The following is a 20,651-nucleotide window of genomic DNA, read 5'->3' as shown; positions in this document are numbered from 1 at the left end:
GCTGGTTTGCGACAGTTGCTCGGTGAGATCCGCTTTCCGGTTGCGTGGCGGTTGGCCCATGGATGCTGCTGTTTCCCGAAGCGGCAGAGTTTTCGGTTTGTTTGTGGTCGGAGCCGGGTCCGGGCCAGGTACCAAGTCATATACAATTCTCATCGGGACGAGGATGTTGTGTTCGGGGTTTCAGAGGACAATCCGGTCCATCGCAGCAGTTTGTACTGTTCACTGTGAGCCCTGGCTGCCCCGTGGGTCGCCCGGTCTGAGTGAGAAACCCTCACATCGACTTAGTGGCTGCCATTCACTGCGACATACTTCAGACTAAATCACAAAACCAATTCGAGCAATCCCGCTCGTCAGTGCTGAGGGAGTACTGCACTGTCAGAGGGTCAGTGCTGAGGGAGTGCTGCACTGTCATAGGGTCAGTACTGAGGGAGTGTCGCACTGTCACAGGGTCAGTAATGAGGGAATGGGCACTGTAAGAGGATCAGTACTGAGGGAGTGCCGCACTGTCAGAGGATCAACACTGAGGGAGTGCCGCAGTGTCAGTGAGTCAGTACTGAGGGAGTGCTGCACTGTCAGAGGATCAGCACTGAGGGAGTGCCGCACTGTCAGAGGGTCAGTACTGAGGGAATGCCGTACTGCCGGAGGGTCAGTACTGAGGGAGTGCCGCACTGTCGGAGGGTCCCGCACTGTCAGAGAGTCAGTACTGAGGGAGTGCCGCACTGTCAGAGAGTCAGTACTGAGGGAGTGCCGCACTGTCAGAGAGTCAGTACTGAGGGAGTGCCGCACTGTCAGAGAGTCAGTACTGAGGGAGTGCCGCACTGTCAGAGAGTCAGTACTGAGGGAGTGCCGCACTGTCAGAGAGTCAGTACTGAGGGAGTGCCGCACTGTCAGAGAGTCAGTACTGAGGGAGTGCCGCACTGTCAGAGAGTCAGTACTGAGGGAGTGCCGCACTGTCAGAGAGTCAGTACTGAGGGAGTGCCGCACTGTCAGAGAGTCAGTACTGAGGGAGTGCCGCACTGTCAGAGAGTCAGTACTGAGGGAGTGCCGCAGAGTCGGAGGATCAGCACTGAGGGAGTGCCGCACTGTCGGAGGGTCAGCACTGAGGGAGTGGACACTGTCAGCAGGTCAGTACTGAGGGAGTGCCTCACTGTCAGTGGGTCAGTACTGAGCGAGCGCCGCACTGTCACAGGGTCAGTACTGAGTGAGTGCCGCACTGTCACAGGGTCAGTACTGAGTGAGTGCCGCACTGTCACAGGGTCAGTAATGAGGGAGTGCCGCACTGTCACAGGGTCAGTAATGAGGGAGTGCTGCACTGTCAGAGGATCAGCACTGAGCGGGTGTTGCATTGTCGGAAGGTCAGCAGGTCAGTGCTGAGAGAGTGTCGCACCGTCAGAAGGTCAGGACTGAGGGAGTGCAGCACTGTCGGAGGGTCAGGACTGACGGCGTGGGCACTGTCAGAGGGTCAATGCTGAGGGAGTGTCACACTGTCAGAGGGTCAGTACTGAGAGAGTGCTGTACTGTTGGAGGGCAGTACTGAGAGAGTGCTGCACTGTCGGAGGGACAGTACTGAGGGAGCGCTGCACTGTTGGAGGGGCAGTACTAAGGGAGCTCCACACTGTCTGAGGGTGTGTAGCACTGTCAGAGGGTTAGCACTGTGGAATATTGCACTGCCAGAGGGTCAGTGCTGAGGAAGAACTGCACTGAGGTAAGGTAGTGCTGCATTGTTTGAAGATCACTACTAAGGGAGTTTTGCATTGTTGCAGGGGTAGTTCTGAGGGAGTGCTGCATTTTTGGAAGGTCAGTATTGAGGTCAAGCTGCATTATCAGAGTCAGTGCTGAGGGAGTACGGCACTGTTGGAGGGTCAGTGCTGAGGGAGTGCTGCATTGTCAGAAAGCCAGTACTGAGGGAATATTGTGCTCAAAGTTTGTGAGAAGATTTGTAGCTCGGGTGCTCGTTGTTGTGGTTCTGTTCGCCGAGCTGGGAATTTGTGTTGTAGTCGTTTCGTCCCCTGTCTAGGTGACATCCTCAGTGTTTGGGAGCCTCCAGTGAAGCGCTTCTGTGCCGTTAGTAGCCACACACGCAGGTGACAAGCAACATGAATTCGACTGGGACAACACTACTATTATAGGATAAGCCAAACAGAACAGCCAGGGAATTCCTAGAGGCATGGCACTCATCCACAGATTCAATCAATAAGCACATCGACCTGGACCCAATATACCGACCACTGCAACGGACAGCTGGAACTGACAACCGGAAGCGACAGAGACAAACTACAATAAATGCCGGAGGAAACATCACAGAAGCGCTTCACAGGAGGCTCCCAAACACTGAGGATGTCACCTAGACAGGGGACAAAACGTCTGCAACACAAATTCCCAGCGAGGCGAACGGAATATTGTGCTGTTGGACGGTCAGTACTGAGGCAGGGCTGTGTTATCAGGGTCAGTATGGAGGGAGGGCTGCTCTTTCAGAGAGTCAGTGCTGTGGGACAGCTGCATTGTTGCAGGGGCAGTGCTGAAGGACTGCCGCATTTCGGGGGTTAGTACTGAGGCAGAGTTGTGTTATCAGAGGGTCAGTGCAGAAGGAGGTCTGCACTATTGAAGGATTAGTGTTGAGGGTTAGGTGCCCTGTTGGGTCAGTGCTGAGAGAGAGCTGCACTGTCAGAAGTTCAGTTTTGAGGGAGCTGTGCACTAACAAAAGGTTTGTACTGAGGGAGAGCTGTATTGTTGGAGAGTGTTTGCTGAAGGACAGCTTAATAGCCATAGCATCAGTACTGAGGAAAATCTGTACTGTTGAAGGGCCAGTACTGATGCTTGGCAAATGGTGCTGTACTATAACAGTGATGGTACTGAAATGAGAGTAATTCTCTCCTGCTCCTGGAACATTACCCGGGTGTCCACCAAGGATCGATCTTTTTTAAATCATATTTCTTTTTTTATACGCTTCCTCTTAGCCACTTCAACTGAAATCAAAGTATCGCTTCTAATAGGGATGCTGTTGGGTTTTTTTGGAATTTGAACAAATATTTTGCTCAGTCTTCAGCTATACTGAGTAGAAAACACTAAAAAGCATCCCACTAATAGTTGAAAATCAGGGGGCTAAACAGAGAAAGGAACTAAAAATAATTACCCAGAGGAAAAAGTAGAAGGAAAACTAATGGTACTAAAAGTTGACAAGTCCTTGAACTTTATTAGCCTACGTCCTAGGATTTTGTGGCTGCAGTGATGGTGGATATATGGTTTATTATTTTCCAAAATTCACTGCACTTTATAAAAGTCAAAAACCACAAATTCAATGACCTTGTTCATGAAAAGATTGTAACAGGGAACTTTGTACCAGTTATCCTAACATTTGTTGTTGGGAAAATGCAAGAATCCATTATTAAGGAAGGAGGATTAGGAGATTTAGAAAATCATAACTCAGTCAATTCAATTCAACATGGTTTTGTGAAAGAGAAATGATGTTTGATGAACATAGGAAGTATAGTTAGTAAGTTTATAGATGACACCAAAACTGGCAGTGTAGTGACAGGGAAGAAGGTTACCTCAGAGTGCAACTGGATCTTGTTCAGCTGGGCCAATGGGCCAAGGAATGGCAGATGGAGTTTAATTTAAATAAATGTGAGATGCTGCATTTTGGAAAGGCAAATCATGGCAGGACGTATACACTTAATGGTAAGGTCCTGGGGAGTGTTGCTGAACAAAGAGACCTTGGAGTGCAGGTTCATAGCTACCTGCAGGTAGATAGGATAGTGAAGAAGGTGTTCAGTATGCTTTCCTATATTGGTCAGAGCATTGAACATAGAAGTTTGGAGGTCATGTTGTGGCTGTACAGGACATTGGTTAGGCCACTTCTGCAATATTGTGTGCAGTTTTGGTCTCCCTCCTATGGGAAGGATGTTGTGAAATTTGAAAGGGTTCAGAAAAGATCTGCAAGGATGTTGCCAGGGTTGGAGGATTTGAGCAAAAGTGAGAGGCTCGATCGGCTGGGGCAGTTTTCCCTGGGGTGTTGGAGGCTGAGGGGTAAATTTATAGAGGTTCGTAAAATCATGAGGGGCATGGATAGGATAAGTAGACAAAGTCTTTTCCCAGGGGTGGGTGAGTCCAGAGCTAGTGGGCATAGGTTTAGAGTGAGAGGGGAAAGATACTCATTTGGAATCTTTTTCACACAGAGAGTGGTAGGTGTATGGAATGAACTACCAGAGAAAGTGGTGGAGGCTGGTACAATTACAACATTAAAATGCATCTGAAGGGTATATGGATAGGAAGGGTTTAGAGGGATATGGGCCAAGTGCTGGCAAATTGGATTAGATTAATTTAGGATGTCTGGTTGGCCTGGACGAGTTGGACTGAAGGATCTATTTGCATGCTTTACATCTCAATGACTCTATTTGTTGGTGTTCTTTGAGATTGTGAGTGGTTAAAGGGGAATCAATAGATATGGTGTGTTTGGAATTCCAAAAGGCATTCAATAAGGTTATAGCGAAGGTTGTAGAGAAATAGTCATGGTTTTGGGTATAGTATATTCATATAATAGAGATTTGGCTAACTAGCAGGAAACAATTGAGATAAGGAGTCATAGAACATAGAGCAGTACAGCACAGTACATGCCCTTCAGCCTACGATGTTATGCCGAGCATTTATCTTAATCTAAGGTCAACGTAACCTACACGCCCCTCAATTTACTGCTGTCAATGTGCTTGTCCAGCAGTTGCTTAAATGTCTCTGTCTCTACTACCACCGCTGGCAATGCATTCCACCCACTCAGCACTCTCTGCGTAAAGAACCTACCTCCGATATCTCCTCTATACCCTCTTCCAATCACCTTAAATTATGACTCCTTGTGACAGCCATTTCTGCAGGAACATTCTCTGGATATCTACTCTATCTATGGCTCTCATTACCTTGTACACCTCTATCAAGTTACCTCTCTTCCTCCTCCTTTCCAGTGTGAAAACCCCTAGCTCACTCAACCTTGCTTCATAAGACAAGCCCTCCAAACCTGGCAGCATCCTGGTAAATCTCCTCTGCATCCTCTCCAAAGCATCTACATCCTTCCTGCAATGAGGTGAGCAAAACTGGACACAATATTCCAAGTGTGGTCTAACTAGAGTTTCGTAGAGCTGCAACAAAACCTCGCAGCTCTTATGCTTAATCCCCCTGTTTATGAAAGGCAAACCACCACTTGGGTGGCAACTTTGAGGAATCTGTGTACATGGACCAAAGGGTAACTAGGGAGAGAATAGGGCCCCTCAAAGATCAGCAAGGTGGCCGTTGTGTGGAGCCGCAGAAAATGGGGGCGAGACTAAATAAGTATTTTGCATCAGTATTTACTGTGAAAAGGATATGGAAGATATAGACTGTAGGGAAATAGATGGTGACATCTTACAAAATGTCCATATTACAGAGGAGGAAATGCTGGATGTCTTGAAACGGTTAAAGATGGATAAATCCCCAGGACTGATCAGGTGTACCCTAGAACTCTGTGGGAAGCCAGAAAAGTGATTGCTGGGCCGCTTGCTGAGATATTTGTATCATTGATAGTCACAGGTGAGGTGCTAGAAGACTGGAGGTTGGCTAACGTGGTGCCACTGTTTAAGAAGGGTGGTAAGGACAAGCCAGGGAACTATAGACCAGTGAGCCTGACCTCGGTGGTAGGCAAGTTGTTGTAGGGAATCCTGAGGGACAGCATGTACATGTATTTGGAAAGGCAAAGACTGATTAGGGATGGTCAACATGACTTTGTGTGTGGGAAATCATGTCTCTCAAACTTGATTGAGTTTTTTGAGGAAGTAACAAAGAGGATTGATGAGGGCAGACCGGTAGATGCAATCTATATGGACGATTGACAAGGTTCCCCATGGAAGACTGATTAGCAATGTTAGTTCTCACGGAATATAGGGAGAACTATCCATTTGGATACAGAATTGGCTCAAAGATAGAAGACAGAGGGTGGTAGTGGAGGGTTGGTCTTCAGACTGGAGGCCTGTGACCAGTGGAGTGCCACAAGGATCGGTGCTGGGTCCTCTACTTTTTGTCATTTATACAAATGATTTGGATGCGTCCTAGGGACTGCAGGTTCATAGCTCCTTGAAAGTGGAGTCGCAGGTACCTAGGATAGTGAAGGCGATGCTTGGTATGCTTTCCTTTATTGGTCAGAGTATTGAGTACAGAAGTTGGGAGGTCACGTTGCTGCTGTACAGGACATTGGTTAGGCCACTGTTGGAATATTGCATGCAGTTCTGGTCTCCTTCATATCGGAAAGCTGTTGTGAAACTTGAAAGAGTTCAGAAAAGAATGTTGCCAGGGTTGGAGGTTTTGAGCTAAAGGGAGAGGCTGAACAGGCCGGGGACTGTTTTCTCTGGAGCGTCAGAGGCTGAGGAGTAACCTTATAGAGGTTTACAAAATTATGAGGGGCATGGATAGGGTATATAGGCAAAGTCTTTTTCTGGGGGAGTCCAGAACTAGAGGGCATAGGTTTAGGGTGAGAGGGGAAAGATATAAAAGAGACCTAAGGGGCAACATTATCACACAGAGGGTGATACGTGTATGGAATGAGCTGCCAGAGGAAGTGGTGGAGGTTGGTACAATTGCAACATTTAAAAGGCATTTGGATGGGTATATGTATAGGAAGGGTTTGGAGGGATATGGGCCAGGTGCTGGCAGGTGGGACTAGATCGGGTTGGGATATCTGGTTGGCATGGACGGGTTGGACCGAAGGGTCTGTTTCCATGCGTACATCTCTATGACTCTATGACCCCAAGATCCTGCTGTTCCTCCACATTGCCAAGAATCCTGTCTTTAATTTGTGGGTGGCACGGTGGCACAGTGGTTAGCACTGCTGCCTCACAGTGCCAGAGACCCGGGTTCAATTCCCGCCTCAGGCGACTGTCTGTGTGGAGTTTGCACATTCTCCCCGTGTCTGCGTGGGTTTCTTCCGGGTGCTCCGGTTTCCTCCCACAGTCCAAAAATGTGCAGGTTAGGTGAATTGGCCATGCTAAATTGCCCGTAGTGGTAGGTGAAGTGGTAAATGTAGGGGAATGGGTCTGGGTGGGTTGCGCTTCGGCGGGTCGGTGTGGACTTGTTGGGCCGAAGGGCCTGTTTCCACACTGTAAGTAATCTAATCTAATCTAAACCCTGTATTCAGCATTCAAGTTCAACCTTCCAAAATTAATCACTTCACATTTATCCAGGTTGAACTCCATATGCCACTTCTCAGCCCAGCTCTGCATCCTGTCAATGTCTTGTTGTAGCCTGCAACTGCCCTTGACACTCTCTACAACACCACCAACCGTTGCCGTTATCGGCAAACTTACTAACCTACCCTTCCACTTCTTCATCCAAGTCATTCATAAAAACTACAAAACACGGAGGCCCAAGAACAGATCCCTGCGGAACACCGCTGCTCACCAACCTCCAGGCAGAATACTTTCCATCCGCTACCACTTGCTGTCTTCTTTTGACCAGCCAATTCTGTATCCAGACAGTCAAATTTCCCTGAATCCCATACCTCCTAACCTACTCAATGAGCCTACCATGGGGAACCTTATCAAATGCCCTCCTGAATCCATATGTATATCCACATCCATTGCTCCACCTTCGCTAACTTGGCACGTCACATCCTCACAGACCTCAATAAGGCTTGTGAGGCATATGACCTGCCCCTCACAAAGCCATGTTGACTATCCTTAATCATTCTGTTTTTCCAAATTGTCATAAATCCTATCTTTCAGAATCCTTTCCAGTACCTTTCTTACCACAGATGTAAGACTGACTGGTCTGTAATTCCCAGGGATTTCCCTATTCTCTTTCTTGAACAGAAGAACAACCATCCCTCCCATCAGCCGGTACTAACTCCTGTGGAGAGTGAGGATGCAAAGATCATCGCTTCCCCAAGTAGCCTTGAATATATCTGGTCCAGTCCTGGGGACCTATCTATCTTGATGCTTCCCAGAACTTGCAGCACATCCACTTCCTTAATATCAATCTGTTCAAGCTGATTAACCTGGTCCATGGTGTTCTCACTATCAATAAGGCCCCTCTCTCTAGTGAATACTGAAGCAAAAAACTCATTTAGAGCATCGCCTCCCTCTTCAGAGTTCAGGCACACGTTTCCTCCACTATCCCTGATCAGCTCTACTCTCTCTGATCATTCTCTTATTCCTCCCATATGTGTAGAATGCCTTTGGGCTTTCCCTATTCCTTTCCACCAAGACTTTTTTGGGCCCCCTCTTAGCTCTCCTCAGTCCATTTTTGAATTCTTTCTGAACAACCCTATAATCCTCTAAAGCTGTGCCAGATCCTCACTTCCTCAACTTTAAGTAAACTTCCTTCTTCCTTTTGACGAGAAGCTCCTCTGCTCATGTCATCTACGGCTCCTTCACCTAACCATTCCTTGCCCGTCTCAGTGGGACAAAGTTATCCAATACACGCAACAAGTGCTCTTTAAACAACTTCCACATTTCTGTTGTGCATTTCCTGAAGAACAATTGTTTCCAATTTATACTCCACAGCTCCTGTCTCATAGCAGTATAATTTCCCCTCCCCAAAATAAATACCTTCCCACACTGTCTGCCCTTATCCCTCTCCATGGCTACGGTAAAGGTGAGGCAGTTGTGGTCACTGTCACTGAAATGCTCTCCCACCGAGCGATCTGACTCCTGGCCTGCCTCTTTGCCTAGCACCAAATCTAATATGGCCTCCCCCTAATTGGCCTATCTACATATTGAGGCAAGAATCCTTCCTGGACACATGTGACAAAATCACCTCCATTCAGACCATCTGCACTAAGGAGGTTCCAGTTATTATTGGGGAAGTTGAAGTCACCCAAAACAACAATTCTGTTATATCTGCACCTTTCCAAGATCTGGTCTATAGACAACACCCAATAAAGTGACTGCTCCTTTCCTGTTACTGACTTCCAATGATACTGACTCAGGAGACAAACCCTCCTCAATGACCTTCTTTTCTGCAGCTGTGATGCACTCTGTAACTAACAATGCTACTTCCCCTCTTCTTTCACTCACCCAACCAACCACCCCACCCCCCGCCTGTTCTTTTTAGAAGATCTAAACTCTGGAACATCCAGCAACCAATACTGCTCCTGTGAAATCCATGTCTCTGTTATGGCCATAACATCATGGTTCCAAGTACTGATCCATGCTCTAAGTTCATCACTCTTATTCCTGACACTCCTTGCATTGAAACAGACACACCTTAACTCATCCTATCAAGTGTGTATTCTCCCTGACAGACTTTATTTCTGCCCATTCAACAATTACCCTCTCCTCTGATCTGTAGGTCTGGTTCCCATCCCCATGCCAAACTAGTTTAAACCCTCCCGAGGTGCTCTAGGAAATCCCCCGCCCAGGATATTGGTGCCCTTCCAGTTTAAGTGCAATCCGTCCTTCATGTACAGGTCCCACCTTCCCCAGAAAGTACCCCAATGACCTATGTATCTGAAACCCTCCCTCCTGCACCAGCCCTGTAGCCACGTGTTTAGCTGCACTCGCTCCCTGTTCCTCGCTTCACTAGCACATTGCACTGATAGTAATCCTAAGATTACTACTCTGTTCGTACTGCTTTTAACTTCCAATCTAACTCTCTGAAATCATGTTTTAGATCCTTATCCCTTTTCCTGGCTATGTCATTGGTGCCAATGTGCACCATGACTTCCGGCTGCTCACCAACCCCCTTCAGAATCTTGTGGACTCGATCAGAGCCATACTGGACCCTGGCACCTGAGAGGCAACATGCCTACCAGGAGTTCCGTTCGTGACCACAGAATATCAAGTCCATTCCTCTAACTATTGAGTTTCCTGCCACTCACGCTTTTCTATTCTCCCCCACTTCCCTTCTGAGCAACAGAGCCAGGCTCAGTGCCAGAGACTTGGCCACTATGGTTTTCCCCTGGTAGGAATCCCACCCCCCACCACCAACAGTATCCAAAATGCTATTGAGAAGAGCGGCCACAGGGGATCCTTGCATTGTCTGCCTGTTCCCTTTCCGTAACCCACCTACCTTCTCCCTGTACCTGAAGTGTCACTACCTCCTCTCAATTACCCCCTCCACTTCCCGAATGATCCGAAGTTCATCCAGCTTCAGCTCCGGTTCCCTATCATGGTTTCCGAGGAGCTGGAGTTGGATGCACTTCCAGCAGATGATATCAGTGGGGACACTAGTGAAGTAATTGGGGACAGTAGTGTCGATCCTTACCTCCCACATTCTACAGCAGGAGCATGCAACTGCCCTAACATCCATTCCCACTATTCTGAATTCCCAAAGAGACTATTGGGAAAAAAAACTAGTAACCTTACTGAATCGGCGCTCAGAACCTTTTCTTTGGTTATAGGAGGAGGATGGGTGGGAGACACTACCTAAGTAATGGTGGAGTCATTTTTACTAAGTAGTTGTAGTTATTTTTAGGTATTTTAGGTTGGCAAATCTAACAAGAGGATGTCACAGGGATACGTGCTGGGTGCTCAAATATTCACGGTTCATATTAATGGCTTAGATAAAGACCCCAGTATATTGTAGCCAAAATTGCTGATATACAAAGTTAGGGAAGCAAATCGTGAGAAGGACGCAGAGTCTGCAAAGGGATATACAGATAGTTATCGTAAATGAATGGGCAAAAATTTGGTAGATAGGTATATAATGTGGAAAATATGATGTTATCCACTTTGGTAAGTTGAATAGAAATGCAAAAGATTATTGAAATGGAGAGATATGGCAGAACTCCACAGTACAGAGAGACTGGGCTGACCTCAGATGTAAAACACAAAATGTTGGCAGGTTCAGCACATAATTAGGAAGATAAATGGAATGGTCTCCTTTATTGCGAAAGGGGATGACATACAATCAGTCAGGAAGTCTTCCTTCAGCTGCACAGGTCTTTGGCAAGACGTTTATTATTTAAAGATGGATATACTTAATGTTAGAAACAATTCAGAGAAGATTCGTTAGATGGATTCCTGAAATGGAAGTGTTGTGTAAAGAAAGGTTGGATTTAATCATCTGTAATTATTAGAGTTTAGATGAAAAAGATGTTTCTTAATGAAATGAAATATACTGAGGACTTGACAGGATAGATGCTCAGAGGATGTTTTATTTCATTGAGGAATTGAGAACTAGGGACCTCTATGTAAGAGGAAAATAAGAGAAATTTCTCTTGAGAATTGTGAATATTGGAATCTCTATTCCACTGAGTCATTGAATATACTCAAGGCTAAGACTGTCAGATTCTTGAACTCTGAGAAAGTCAAGATTTAGGGGGAACAGACTCTGGAAAGGGGAGTTTAAGCCAAGATCAGATCTGCAGTGATTTCATTGTATGCCAGGGGCATAATGCAGGGGCAAAAAGGCTTCCTCCTGGTTCCAAGAAAATGGTGCTAGAAATGGAGCATGAAGGAACTCTGAGCAGAACTGAAGCCTGTGTTTCAAACTGGTCTTTCTTGAACACTTCGCATTGTTGATTACTGTTTTTTCACTGACTGTTTTCAGTTTTCTCTATCGATTCAAATACCAGTTTCTTTCATCACACTGACATATTTGTTTCCTCTGACATATGGCAGATCATTGAACAGTTGGGATATTGTCGACGTACAGTTTGTTTCCACGGCATCTTTTTCAATGCACGCGGAATGGATTTCTCGAAATTTCTGGATGACAATTTTGATGTGAAGGACTGGGTGAATGGGGCTTTCAAGACTGTTCAGGAGGAAGAACCCGGAAAGGTTGACAGTCATGCTGCCACGCTGGTGATGAAGCTGCAGTTGTTTATTCAGGAGGTGAACAATGCCATTGAAGGTGTGTGTCACACTTTACATGCATTTAGAGTTCATCTCAGAATATGTTGACATTTACAGTGTCCCTCAGAACGTATAACTGTTCACCGGGAGTCCCTAAGAATCTTTTTTATTTGTTCATGGAATGTGGGTATTGCTGGCTAGGCCAGCATTTATTGCCCATACCAAGATTCCCTTGAGAAGGTGGTGTGGTGAGCTGACTTAGAGTCATAGAGATGTACACCACGAAAACTGATCCTTCAGTCCAACTCATCCATGCAGATCAGAGATCCCAACCTAATCTAGTCCCATTTGCTAGCACTTGCCCCATATCTCTCGCAATTTTTCCTATTCATTTACCCATCCAGATGTCTTTTAAATGCTGTAATTGTACCCGCCTCCACCACTTCCTCTGGCGGCTCATTCCTTACACACACAACCCTCTGCGTGAAGAGGTTGCCCCTTAGGTCCCCTTTAAATCTTTCCCTTCAAACCCCAAACTAGTTCTGGACTCTCACAACCCAGGGAAAAGACCTTGTCTATTTATCCTATCCATGCCCCTCATGATTTTATACACCTTTATAAGGTCACCTCTCAGCCTCCAATGCCCCAGGGAAAACAGCCCCAACCGATCCAGCTCCTCCCTTGAGCTCAAACCTTCCAAACGTGGCAATATGCTCGTAAATCTTTTCTGAACCCTTTCAAGTTTCACAACATCCTTCCCATAAGAGGGAGACCAGAATTTCACACACTATTCCAAAAGTGGCCAAACCAATATCCTGTACAGCCGCAACATGACTTCCCAACTCCTATGCTCCGTCCAGTAAAGGAAAGCATACTGAACGCCTTCTTCAATATCCTATCTACCTGTGACTCCACTTTCAAGGAGCTATGAACCTACACTCCAGGGTCTCTTTGTTTAGCAACACTCCCCAGGACCTTACCATTAAGCGTATAAGCTCTGCTCTGATTTGCCTTTCCAAAATGCAGCACCTCACATTTCTCTAAATTAAACTCCATCTGCCACTCCTCGGCCATTTGGCCCATCTGATCAAGATCCCGTTGTACTCTGAGGTAACCTTCGTCGTTGTCCATTACACCTCTAATTTTGGTGTCATGTGAAAACATACTAACTATACCTCCTATGTTCACATCTGAAGCATTTATATAAAAGACGAAATGCAGTGGACCCAGCACCGATCCTTGTGGCACACCACTGGTCACAGGCCTCCAGTCTGAAAAGCTACCCTCCACCACCATCCTCTGTTTTCTACCTTCATGCCAGTTCTGTATCCAAATGGCTAGTTCTCCCTGTATTCCATGAGACTTAACCTTGCTAACCAGTCTACCATGAGGAACTTTGTCGAACGCCTTACTGAAGTCCATATAGATCACGTCTTCTTGAATCTCTGCCGTCCATTTGGTTTAGGTAGACCCACCATGTTTAGATTAGATTAGATTAGATTACTTACAGTGTGGAAACAGGCCCTTCGGCCCAACAAGTCCACACCGACCCGCCGAAGCGCAACCCACCCATACCCAGACATTTACTCCTTACCTAACACTTGTTAGGGGGTTGGAGGTAAGTTCCAGGATTTTGACTCAGAAACACTGAACGATTGTCGATATATTTACAAATAGGATGGTGAGTGGCTGGGAGGGGACCTTGCAGGTGATGGTGTTCCATATATATGCTGTCCTTATACTTGATGGTAGTGACTGTGGAAGATTCTTTCTAAGGAGCCTTGGTGAACATCTCATTATTTATTACGAATCTTCTGGAGTGCAGTATTTACAGAGGATCCTGTGGAGTGTCAGTATTTGCAGGGGTCTCCTGGAGTGTGTCAGCATTTGTAGGAATTCTCTGGGAAGTAGCAGTATTTTCTTGGACTCCCTGGGTGTGTCAGTGTTTACAGGGGTTCCCTGAGAGTGTGTCAGGATTTAGGTAATATTTGTGGAATAGCAACACGTCTGTTCTGGTGCACCTGTTCCTTCTTCTTGTGATTTCTCCATCTGATGTGTCAGTCTTCAGGTCATGCAAGATTCAAAATATCTCGTTGTGTAACATGTGCATTAGCCTATTTCTTTATAATCTCTCTTGGTCAGAAACTAGTCACCAAGCACTACAGAATATGCCCAGGGCTCTCCGGGATCTGGAAGCTCTGAAACAGGAAGCTTCCTTTCTGAAGGAGCAAATGATCCTTGTCAAAGAAGATATTCGGAAATTTGAACAGGACACAGCACAGTCCATGCAGGTAAGGATGTTAAACGTTTTGAGGCTTGCATTGTTTTCATGCCAACTCACTACTGCATGTTTAGCATGCTTGAAATGCAAACTGCCTGTTTTTCACTTCTTTACATCTACAAGAGTTCTCTTCCCACAGAATTAGAGTTAGAACCTCCTTTATTTTCACATGTACTCAAGTACAGGAGTACAGTGAAAAGTTTACAATGTCACATCTCATGGCGCCGTCTTAGGTACAAATCTTAGATACAAAAAAGGAATAAAGAAGAGAAAAAGCTGCATTACCTTAAGTGATTCTAAACATTAGTCAGGTAAATAACATGCAGATAAGCATTACATTGTGGTAAATCAGTGCAGGGGCTTCCACATGTGTTCTGACCAGCCTCACAAACCGCTGACTGCCCATGCCAGACCCCAATCCAACAACAGTCATGCTCCACTCCATATCTCCAGCCTGCTTCACTCCAACTCGCAGCCACTCTGCTCCAGGCCTCCAGCCTGCTTTGCTCCAGTTCTCAGCCACTTCACAGTGTTCCATGCCTCCAGCCTACTTCACTCTGGCTCTCAGCTGTTCCAAGGTAAGTTTCCTTATCCAAAAAAACACTGTAAAATCTCAGGACAAGAGGGAGAGGAAGAGAAGGGGAAAAAAAGGAAAAAGATGTGAACAGAATGCTCCCCTCTGTCAGTTTGGCTCAGTTGTAGTTGTTTTGTTTCCTGTGGTATATTCATAATCACAGAAGGTGTATCAAATGTACAGGGCAGAGCCAAACCATTTGGCCTCACTGGTATTTATGCTGCACATAAGTCCCATCCCATTTCCATCTAACTCCATCAGTACATCTTTTGGTTCCTTTCCCCTTCATATACTAATTGAACTTCCTCTTAGATGCATTTAAGCTATAGAATCAAATATTACAAGTGGTCGCACATTCTGGGTACAGAAGTTTCTCTTGAATTCAGTAATGGATTCATTGGTGACAATTGTATTATTTATGGCACTTAGTTGTCATCTCCTCCACAAGTGAAGACAACTTCTGTACATCTACCCTAGTAAACTCCATTATATTTGTAAACCTTTCTCAGCTCATCCCTTAGTCTTTTATAGAGAAATAACTCAAAACTGTTTTGCTGTTCTTAATAACTATGCCTGTCAGTTTTGGTGTTATCATTGTGAAACATATTTTCTCCTTTTCCAGTGCCTCTATTATGTGAGTACACACCACTTGGTAGGAGCTTATCAGTAAAAGATACTGGCTGAATTTTCAGCTTGGCTCCTCCTTTTTCCAACGTTCACCTTGTGTTTGCTTGTATATTGATGTGTGCTGCAGGTATTGGTCGAGCTTGATGAAGTAAAGTCCAGAATGCAAGCGGCATCTGAGGCATTGCAGGAGGCTGACAAGTGGAGTACACTCAGTGCTGACATTGAAGAAACACTGAAATCACAGGTAGAAGCAAAACTGTTTCACTCCAGTACTATCAGAAAGTTCAGACAGACTGCAATATATTAAAATGCTGTTGGATGAGGGTGTAGAACTGGCAGTTTGCTGTCCCATCCTGCATTTTGATATTAGTTCAGGTGGCCTAAGGCATGAATTTCTGGTCTCTGCCATGGGCACTGATGAAATACAACAACCTAAACAAAACTCTGTGATTATATGCTGTAGAATGGATAGCACTCTGACCTCAGAAAAACATGAGTTCAAAATCTAAACTGGAGATTTCAGGAAATGATCCAGGAGACCACAGACAGTGCAGTGCTGAGGAAATGCTGCATTATCAAGTGCCAAGTTCAAATAAATCTGAGTTCAAATGGCAAAAAATGTTGTGCTGTGTTGTAAAGACTAGGAAGGGACTTTGTGTTTTGAACTTTGCTGTGGATTTCAATCAAGCAGGAAATGTCAAGAGTACCACAATGCTCTTGGTGCAGGCAAGCAAGTGACATCACCTTGTGCTTTATCTGTTGTGGGGGCTGTGTCAGGGATATATTTTTTTTAAATGTGCATATCTGTATGTGTATGAGGGTGTAAACATGCATCCAAGATGATAGACTTGAGCTGTGTTGTGATGACCATCATTGTCAAGACCTCCACTCACCTGCATTTCTGAAAGGGCCAACCAATGAAGAACTGTTGGTAGGATGTAATGGCAGAGGTTGTTGAATAACAACACTACCTCCCACTTCACTCTAGAAAAGCAGGATGGTTTCTATTGTTAAAATGTGTGCCACTCTGCTGCAGTGGTTTGATCGGGACCTCAGGTTTGCTATATACCACTGCCTTTTTCGATCCACGGTGGGGTGAATACTGTTAACATGGTGGCATAGAGTGATGGAAATGATTTACTCCCCACAGGACATTGAGACTATCTCAGCCAAACTCACAAGTATGCAGAACAGTTTGGCTATGCTGGTCGATACACCAGATTATTCAGAGAAATGCGTTCACCTCGAGGCGCTAAAGAATCGATTGGAAGCCATGGCAAGCACACAGATTGTGGCTGCATTCAATTCTCAGTCTATTGGTGAGTGATCTTGTTCCTATGAGAGCTGTGTGGAGTATTCACTTTGTACACAGTAAGATTTAGCACTGTTATGTCCACCATTGCTTCAAAATGAACAATAACTTGCACTTGTATAGTGTTTTTAAAACAATAAAATGTCCAAAGTACTCATAAGAGAATGACATTGACACAGAGCGACATAAAGACTTGTTGAATAAGCAAGAAAAGATTTGATGAACGAGATAGGTTTGAAGGAGAATCTCAAAGGAAGGGACGAAATCTTAAAGGAAGGCGGAGGAGTTCAGATAAGGAACTCCAGAATTAAGGGCCTTGATGCCTGAAGGCATGGCTACTAATTATGGATGCGCAAGAGACTGGACTTAAAAGAAGACAGGATCTTGGAGAGTTTCAGGTTTGGAAGAACATACAAAGATAGGGTGGAGTGAGATGGAATTGGAAGTAAAAAATGAAAATTCTAGAATTGAGATGTTACTGGACAAGGAGGTAGTGTGTGTTAGAGAGCATGGATGAACAAAACTGGGACACCAACTTGCTTAGAGACAGAAAAAAAACACTGGCAACTGATCTGTTTTTAACCTTCCATAAAAAAATTAGATGCAAAATCAGGGACCAAACAGCAGGGGCTAGCAGTGAGCAAATTTTGATTAAACACAATGAGAACAGAATGCAGGGAGTGCTAATGACATCAGGATATGAACTTTGAAGATGCCACGATCTTTTTTTTGATATGGAGAGTTTAATTATAGAAGGAGCAAGATTTCAAAGATTTTACCAAAAGATAATAGGCTAACTCATTTCCATGATCTTTTGAAACTATTGGGAGCATTGGGAACAAATGATGTGGAGGTGCTGGTTTTGGACTGGCCATAACAAAGTTAAAAATCACACAACACCAGGTTATAGTCCAACAGGTTTATTTGGAAGTACAAGGTTTTGACCACTGCTCCTTCATCAGGCATCTCGTAGGGCACGATCATAGGACACCAATTCTGTGTCCTATGATCCTGCCCCAATAGCTACCTGACGAAGGAGCAGCGCTCCAAAAGCTTGTACTTCCAAATAAACCTATTGGACTATAACCTGGTGTGTTTTTTTTTCAACATTGAGAACAAAGGTATATTTGATAAAACTTGTCTAAGGTGATCATATTGCTTTCACCCTTGGTCCCTTTCCAATAGCTGCTACATTCATCTTCTGCACAATGTCTGCTAAGTAGCTGCCTTGTGCACTGCCCAAGTGACCATTCTTTACATGTCATCCTGAGTAACCAAAATAGTGAGCCATTCTGACTAGGAGGTATCATGATCAAGTTGAGCCTTCATCCAATAACTGAACACCATGAGTCAGTGATTAATTGATCATATTAAGAATTGATTTATCTCTTCATCCTCGCAAACCCCAGAACAGCTCAGAAATAGAAATGTAAGATAGCCAACAATCTGTACTTTTACAGATAAAGTCAACTGACTCCAGTATTAAACCAGGAGCCGCCTTGATCTGCTTAAATCATGTTCATAGAACATGATTTTCCTGCATCTTCTGAAAGTATGTTTTTAAATAAATATATTGGAGAGACATTGGGATTTTTTTCCTTACAGGGAGATATAATTGAAACATTCAAAATCATGAGTGGTTTTGATAAAGTAAATGTGGAGCAGCCATTTCCATTGGTAGGAAAATCAACAACCAGAGGTTTAAGGCAATTGGAAAAAGAACAGGAGGCAAGTTGAAGTGAAATGTTTAATGCAACAAGTTAGGATAATTTAGAATTCCTTGCCTGAAACAGTTCCGGAATCATGTCAAATAGTAACTTTCAAAAAGAATTAGGTTCAGACTTGGAAAAAGAGAAATGACAATGGCATGGCCGTTAAAAGAAAATGCTGGCAGGAGTGATAAGCCAGCAGGCTTTCTTCATGATTTCAAAATGTGGTTACTAAATTTAGATAGCTACCGTGGATAAGCCTGTAGAAAACACTTTACAATATTCTTTAATACATAGCAGAATGATTTCATATTGTGGAGAAAGTGAGGACTGCAGATGTTGGAGATCAGAGTCGAGAGTGTGGTGCTGGAAAAGCACAGCAGGTCAGGCAGGAGAATCGGCATTTCAGGCATAAACCCTTCATCAGGATTCCCAATGAAAGGCTTATGCCCAAAACGTTGACTCTACTGCTCCTCAGATGCTGCCTGGCCTGTTGTGCTTTTCCAGCACCACACTCTCGACTAATTTCATATTGTGACAATGTTTTCCAGAATCAGCAGAGAAAGCATTGGCTTTAATCTGCACCACATGGTCTTTCTGGAGTATTTCTAAAATGACAACCAAAGATGTGCCAACCTGGGTGGGTATTGGGTTACTCCAACTCTTTAACCTTTCCTTTAGCCTTATGAGTGACCCTGGAGATGCCTCTGGAAAGGTCAGCTGCTTGCACAGAGGAATCCCTAGTAGTAACTCAAAGAAAATAAATAACTTGCAGTTCCATAATGTTTTCCATGATTTGAGGATGTACCAGAGTAATATTTTGCAAGATGTAAAATATTAATGTGAAGTCACTCTGATGTAAGGAGCTCAGAGGAAATTTTGCACAGCAAATTCCACAAACAGCAATAATGACTGAATCATCTGTTTTTTATGATGTTGGTTGAAGGATACGTATTGACTAGGACATTGAGTTGAACTCTGTTGCTATCCTGTGGGATTTTTGCAGTCACCTGAAAAGATAAACTAATAAGATAGTGTGGGTAGGAAAGGATTTAAAAACAGACCTGGGAGAGGGTAATTCTGGTATTTACCTGTTTGTATTTGTTTCCATTTCAGATCAGGCCCGGCTTTTTGTGAAAGTATTTGTGGCAGTGGACCGAATGCCCCAGCTCCTAACATACTACTACAAGTGTCACAAGGTTGGATAAAGCACTGTCTTCCCATTACTCAAAGGAAGGGCTAACCAGAGATCATGACAGGGTTGAGGCAGTGCAGGAAATAAGTGTAGAGAAGGGTTAACCATTTGAAGTTCAAGGTCTAGAAATATCTTCAGGGTTCGTGTGAAACATTGGAATTTATTATCAATAGGACTGGGCCATGAGCAGTGGGCAACATGATGTCTTTTGGGGTGAAGAAGTTCCCTATTGTTTTTTAAAATTTTTTGCAAGCCTGTTTTGTTTCAGACATGACAGATGATTGTTAAAAGTGCTTTCCTTCTTTGGTCAATCCAAATATACCCTGGAATATGATTTCACTCATAGCCCCTTCTGTTGGACAAAGTTTAGACTCATGAGTCAGGCCCATGGCCCAACCACAGACCACATGAGCCAGCCTGTCCCCCAGTGTGAGGCCCTGTGCACTAGCCCATTTTACAGTGTGTGCCTCCTGTCCCAGTGTGAGCGCCATGTGCCTGCATCTCACAATGAGTGAGCCCTGTGTGCCAGCAAGCTTGTAGTTTGTGCTCCCTGTCTCGATGTGTGATCCCGTGTCCTGGGGAAGCCCTGTGTAACAGTACCTGAAAGAGAGGTGAGCTGAGGCCTAGTGGGAGATAGTATTGATTACTCTATTCTTGCTCTCTATGCCAGTCTATTCAGAATCTTTTATATCAATGCATTCCATAAGTTATAGAATTGATTGTATGCTAGCTATATGCTGGAGAAGGACAGAGGAAGGTAAAGTTAGTAAAAGTGTGGGGAAAAGCTGTAATTGTGTCTAGAATGGATTTGAGTTGGGTTTGTGCTGTTTCTTATTGGACCTTATATTATTGACTTAGTTGAATTTGTGCTTTGTGTTTTGCAGAGTCAGTTGGTCTCTGTGTGGCAGGAGCTGTGTCAGAGTGACCTCAGTTTGAATCACCAACTAACAGAATTCTACGATACTCTTCTGGCAACATGGCACTCACAGCTACAGTGGACTAGTCAGGTAACATCCAATCCTACAAATAAATAAAGACCTGTAATCATAAAAAGAACGAAACAGAACATAGAACATTACAGCGCAGTACAGGCCCTTTGGCCCTCGATGTTGTGCCGACTTGTGGAACCAATCAGAAGTGCCATCTAACTTACAGTATTTCATTCTCGTCCACATGCCTATCCAATGACCATTTAAATGC

The 20,651-nt window shown here is 44.6% G+C and overlaps 1 protein-coding gene across 3 annotated transcripts in view; it reads left to right on the top strand.

Annotated features, from left to right (window-relative positions):
• cog7 (component of oligomeric golgi complex 7) overlaps positions 1–20,651 on the top strand; it is a 53,702-nt gene continuing 33,051 nt past the window's right edge. The window contains exons 1-7 of one of the 3 annotated variants that reach the window (XM_043711682.1): positions 1–22; positions 11,577–11,811; positions 13,896–14,044; positions 15,363–15,479; positions 16,386–16,554; positions 19,373–19,455; positions 20,336–20,458. In XM_043711682.1, the coding sequence (XP_043567617.1) occupies positions 11,646–11,811; positions 13,896–14,044; positions 15,363–15,479; positions 16,386–16,554; positions 19,373–19,455; positions 20,336–20,458 (807 nt within the window). In that variant the 5' untranslated portion in view covers positions 1–22; positions 11,577–11,645. The other 2 variants (XM_043711681.1, XM_043711680.1) reach the window with 2 other exon arrangements.

Source organism: Chiloscyllium plagiosum, chromosome 21 (assembly GCF_004010195.1).
Source record: "Chiloscyllium plagiosum isolate BGI_BamShark_2017 chromosome 21, ASM401019v2, whole genome shotgun sequence".
In the NCBI taxonomy this organism is placed as follows: Eukaryota; Metazoa; Chordata; class Chondrichthyes; order Orectolobiformes; family Hemiscylliidae; genus Chiloscyllium; species Chiloscyllium plagiosum.
The sequence above is the reverse complement of the archived record's forward strand: the minus strand, read 5'-3'. Positions and strand labels throughout refer to the sequence as shown.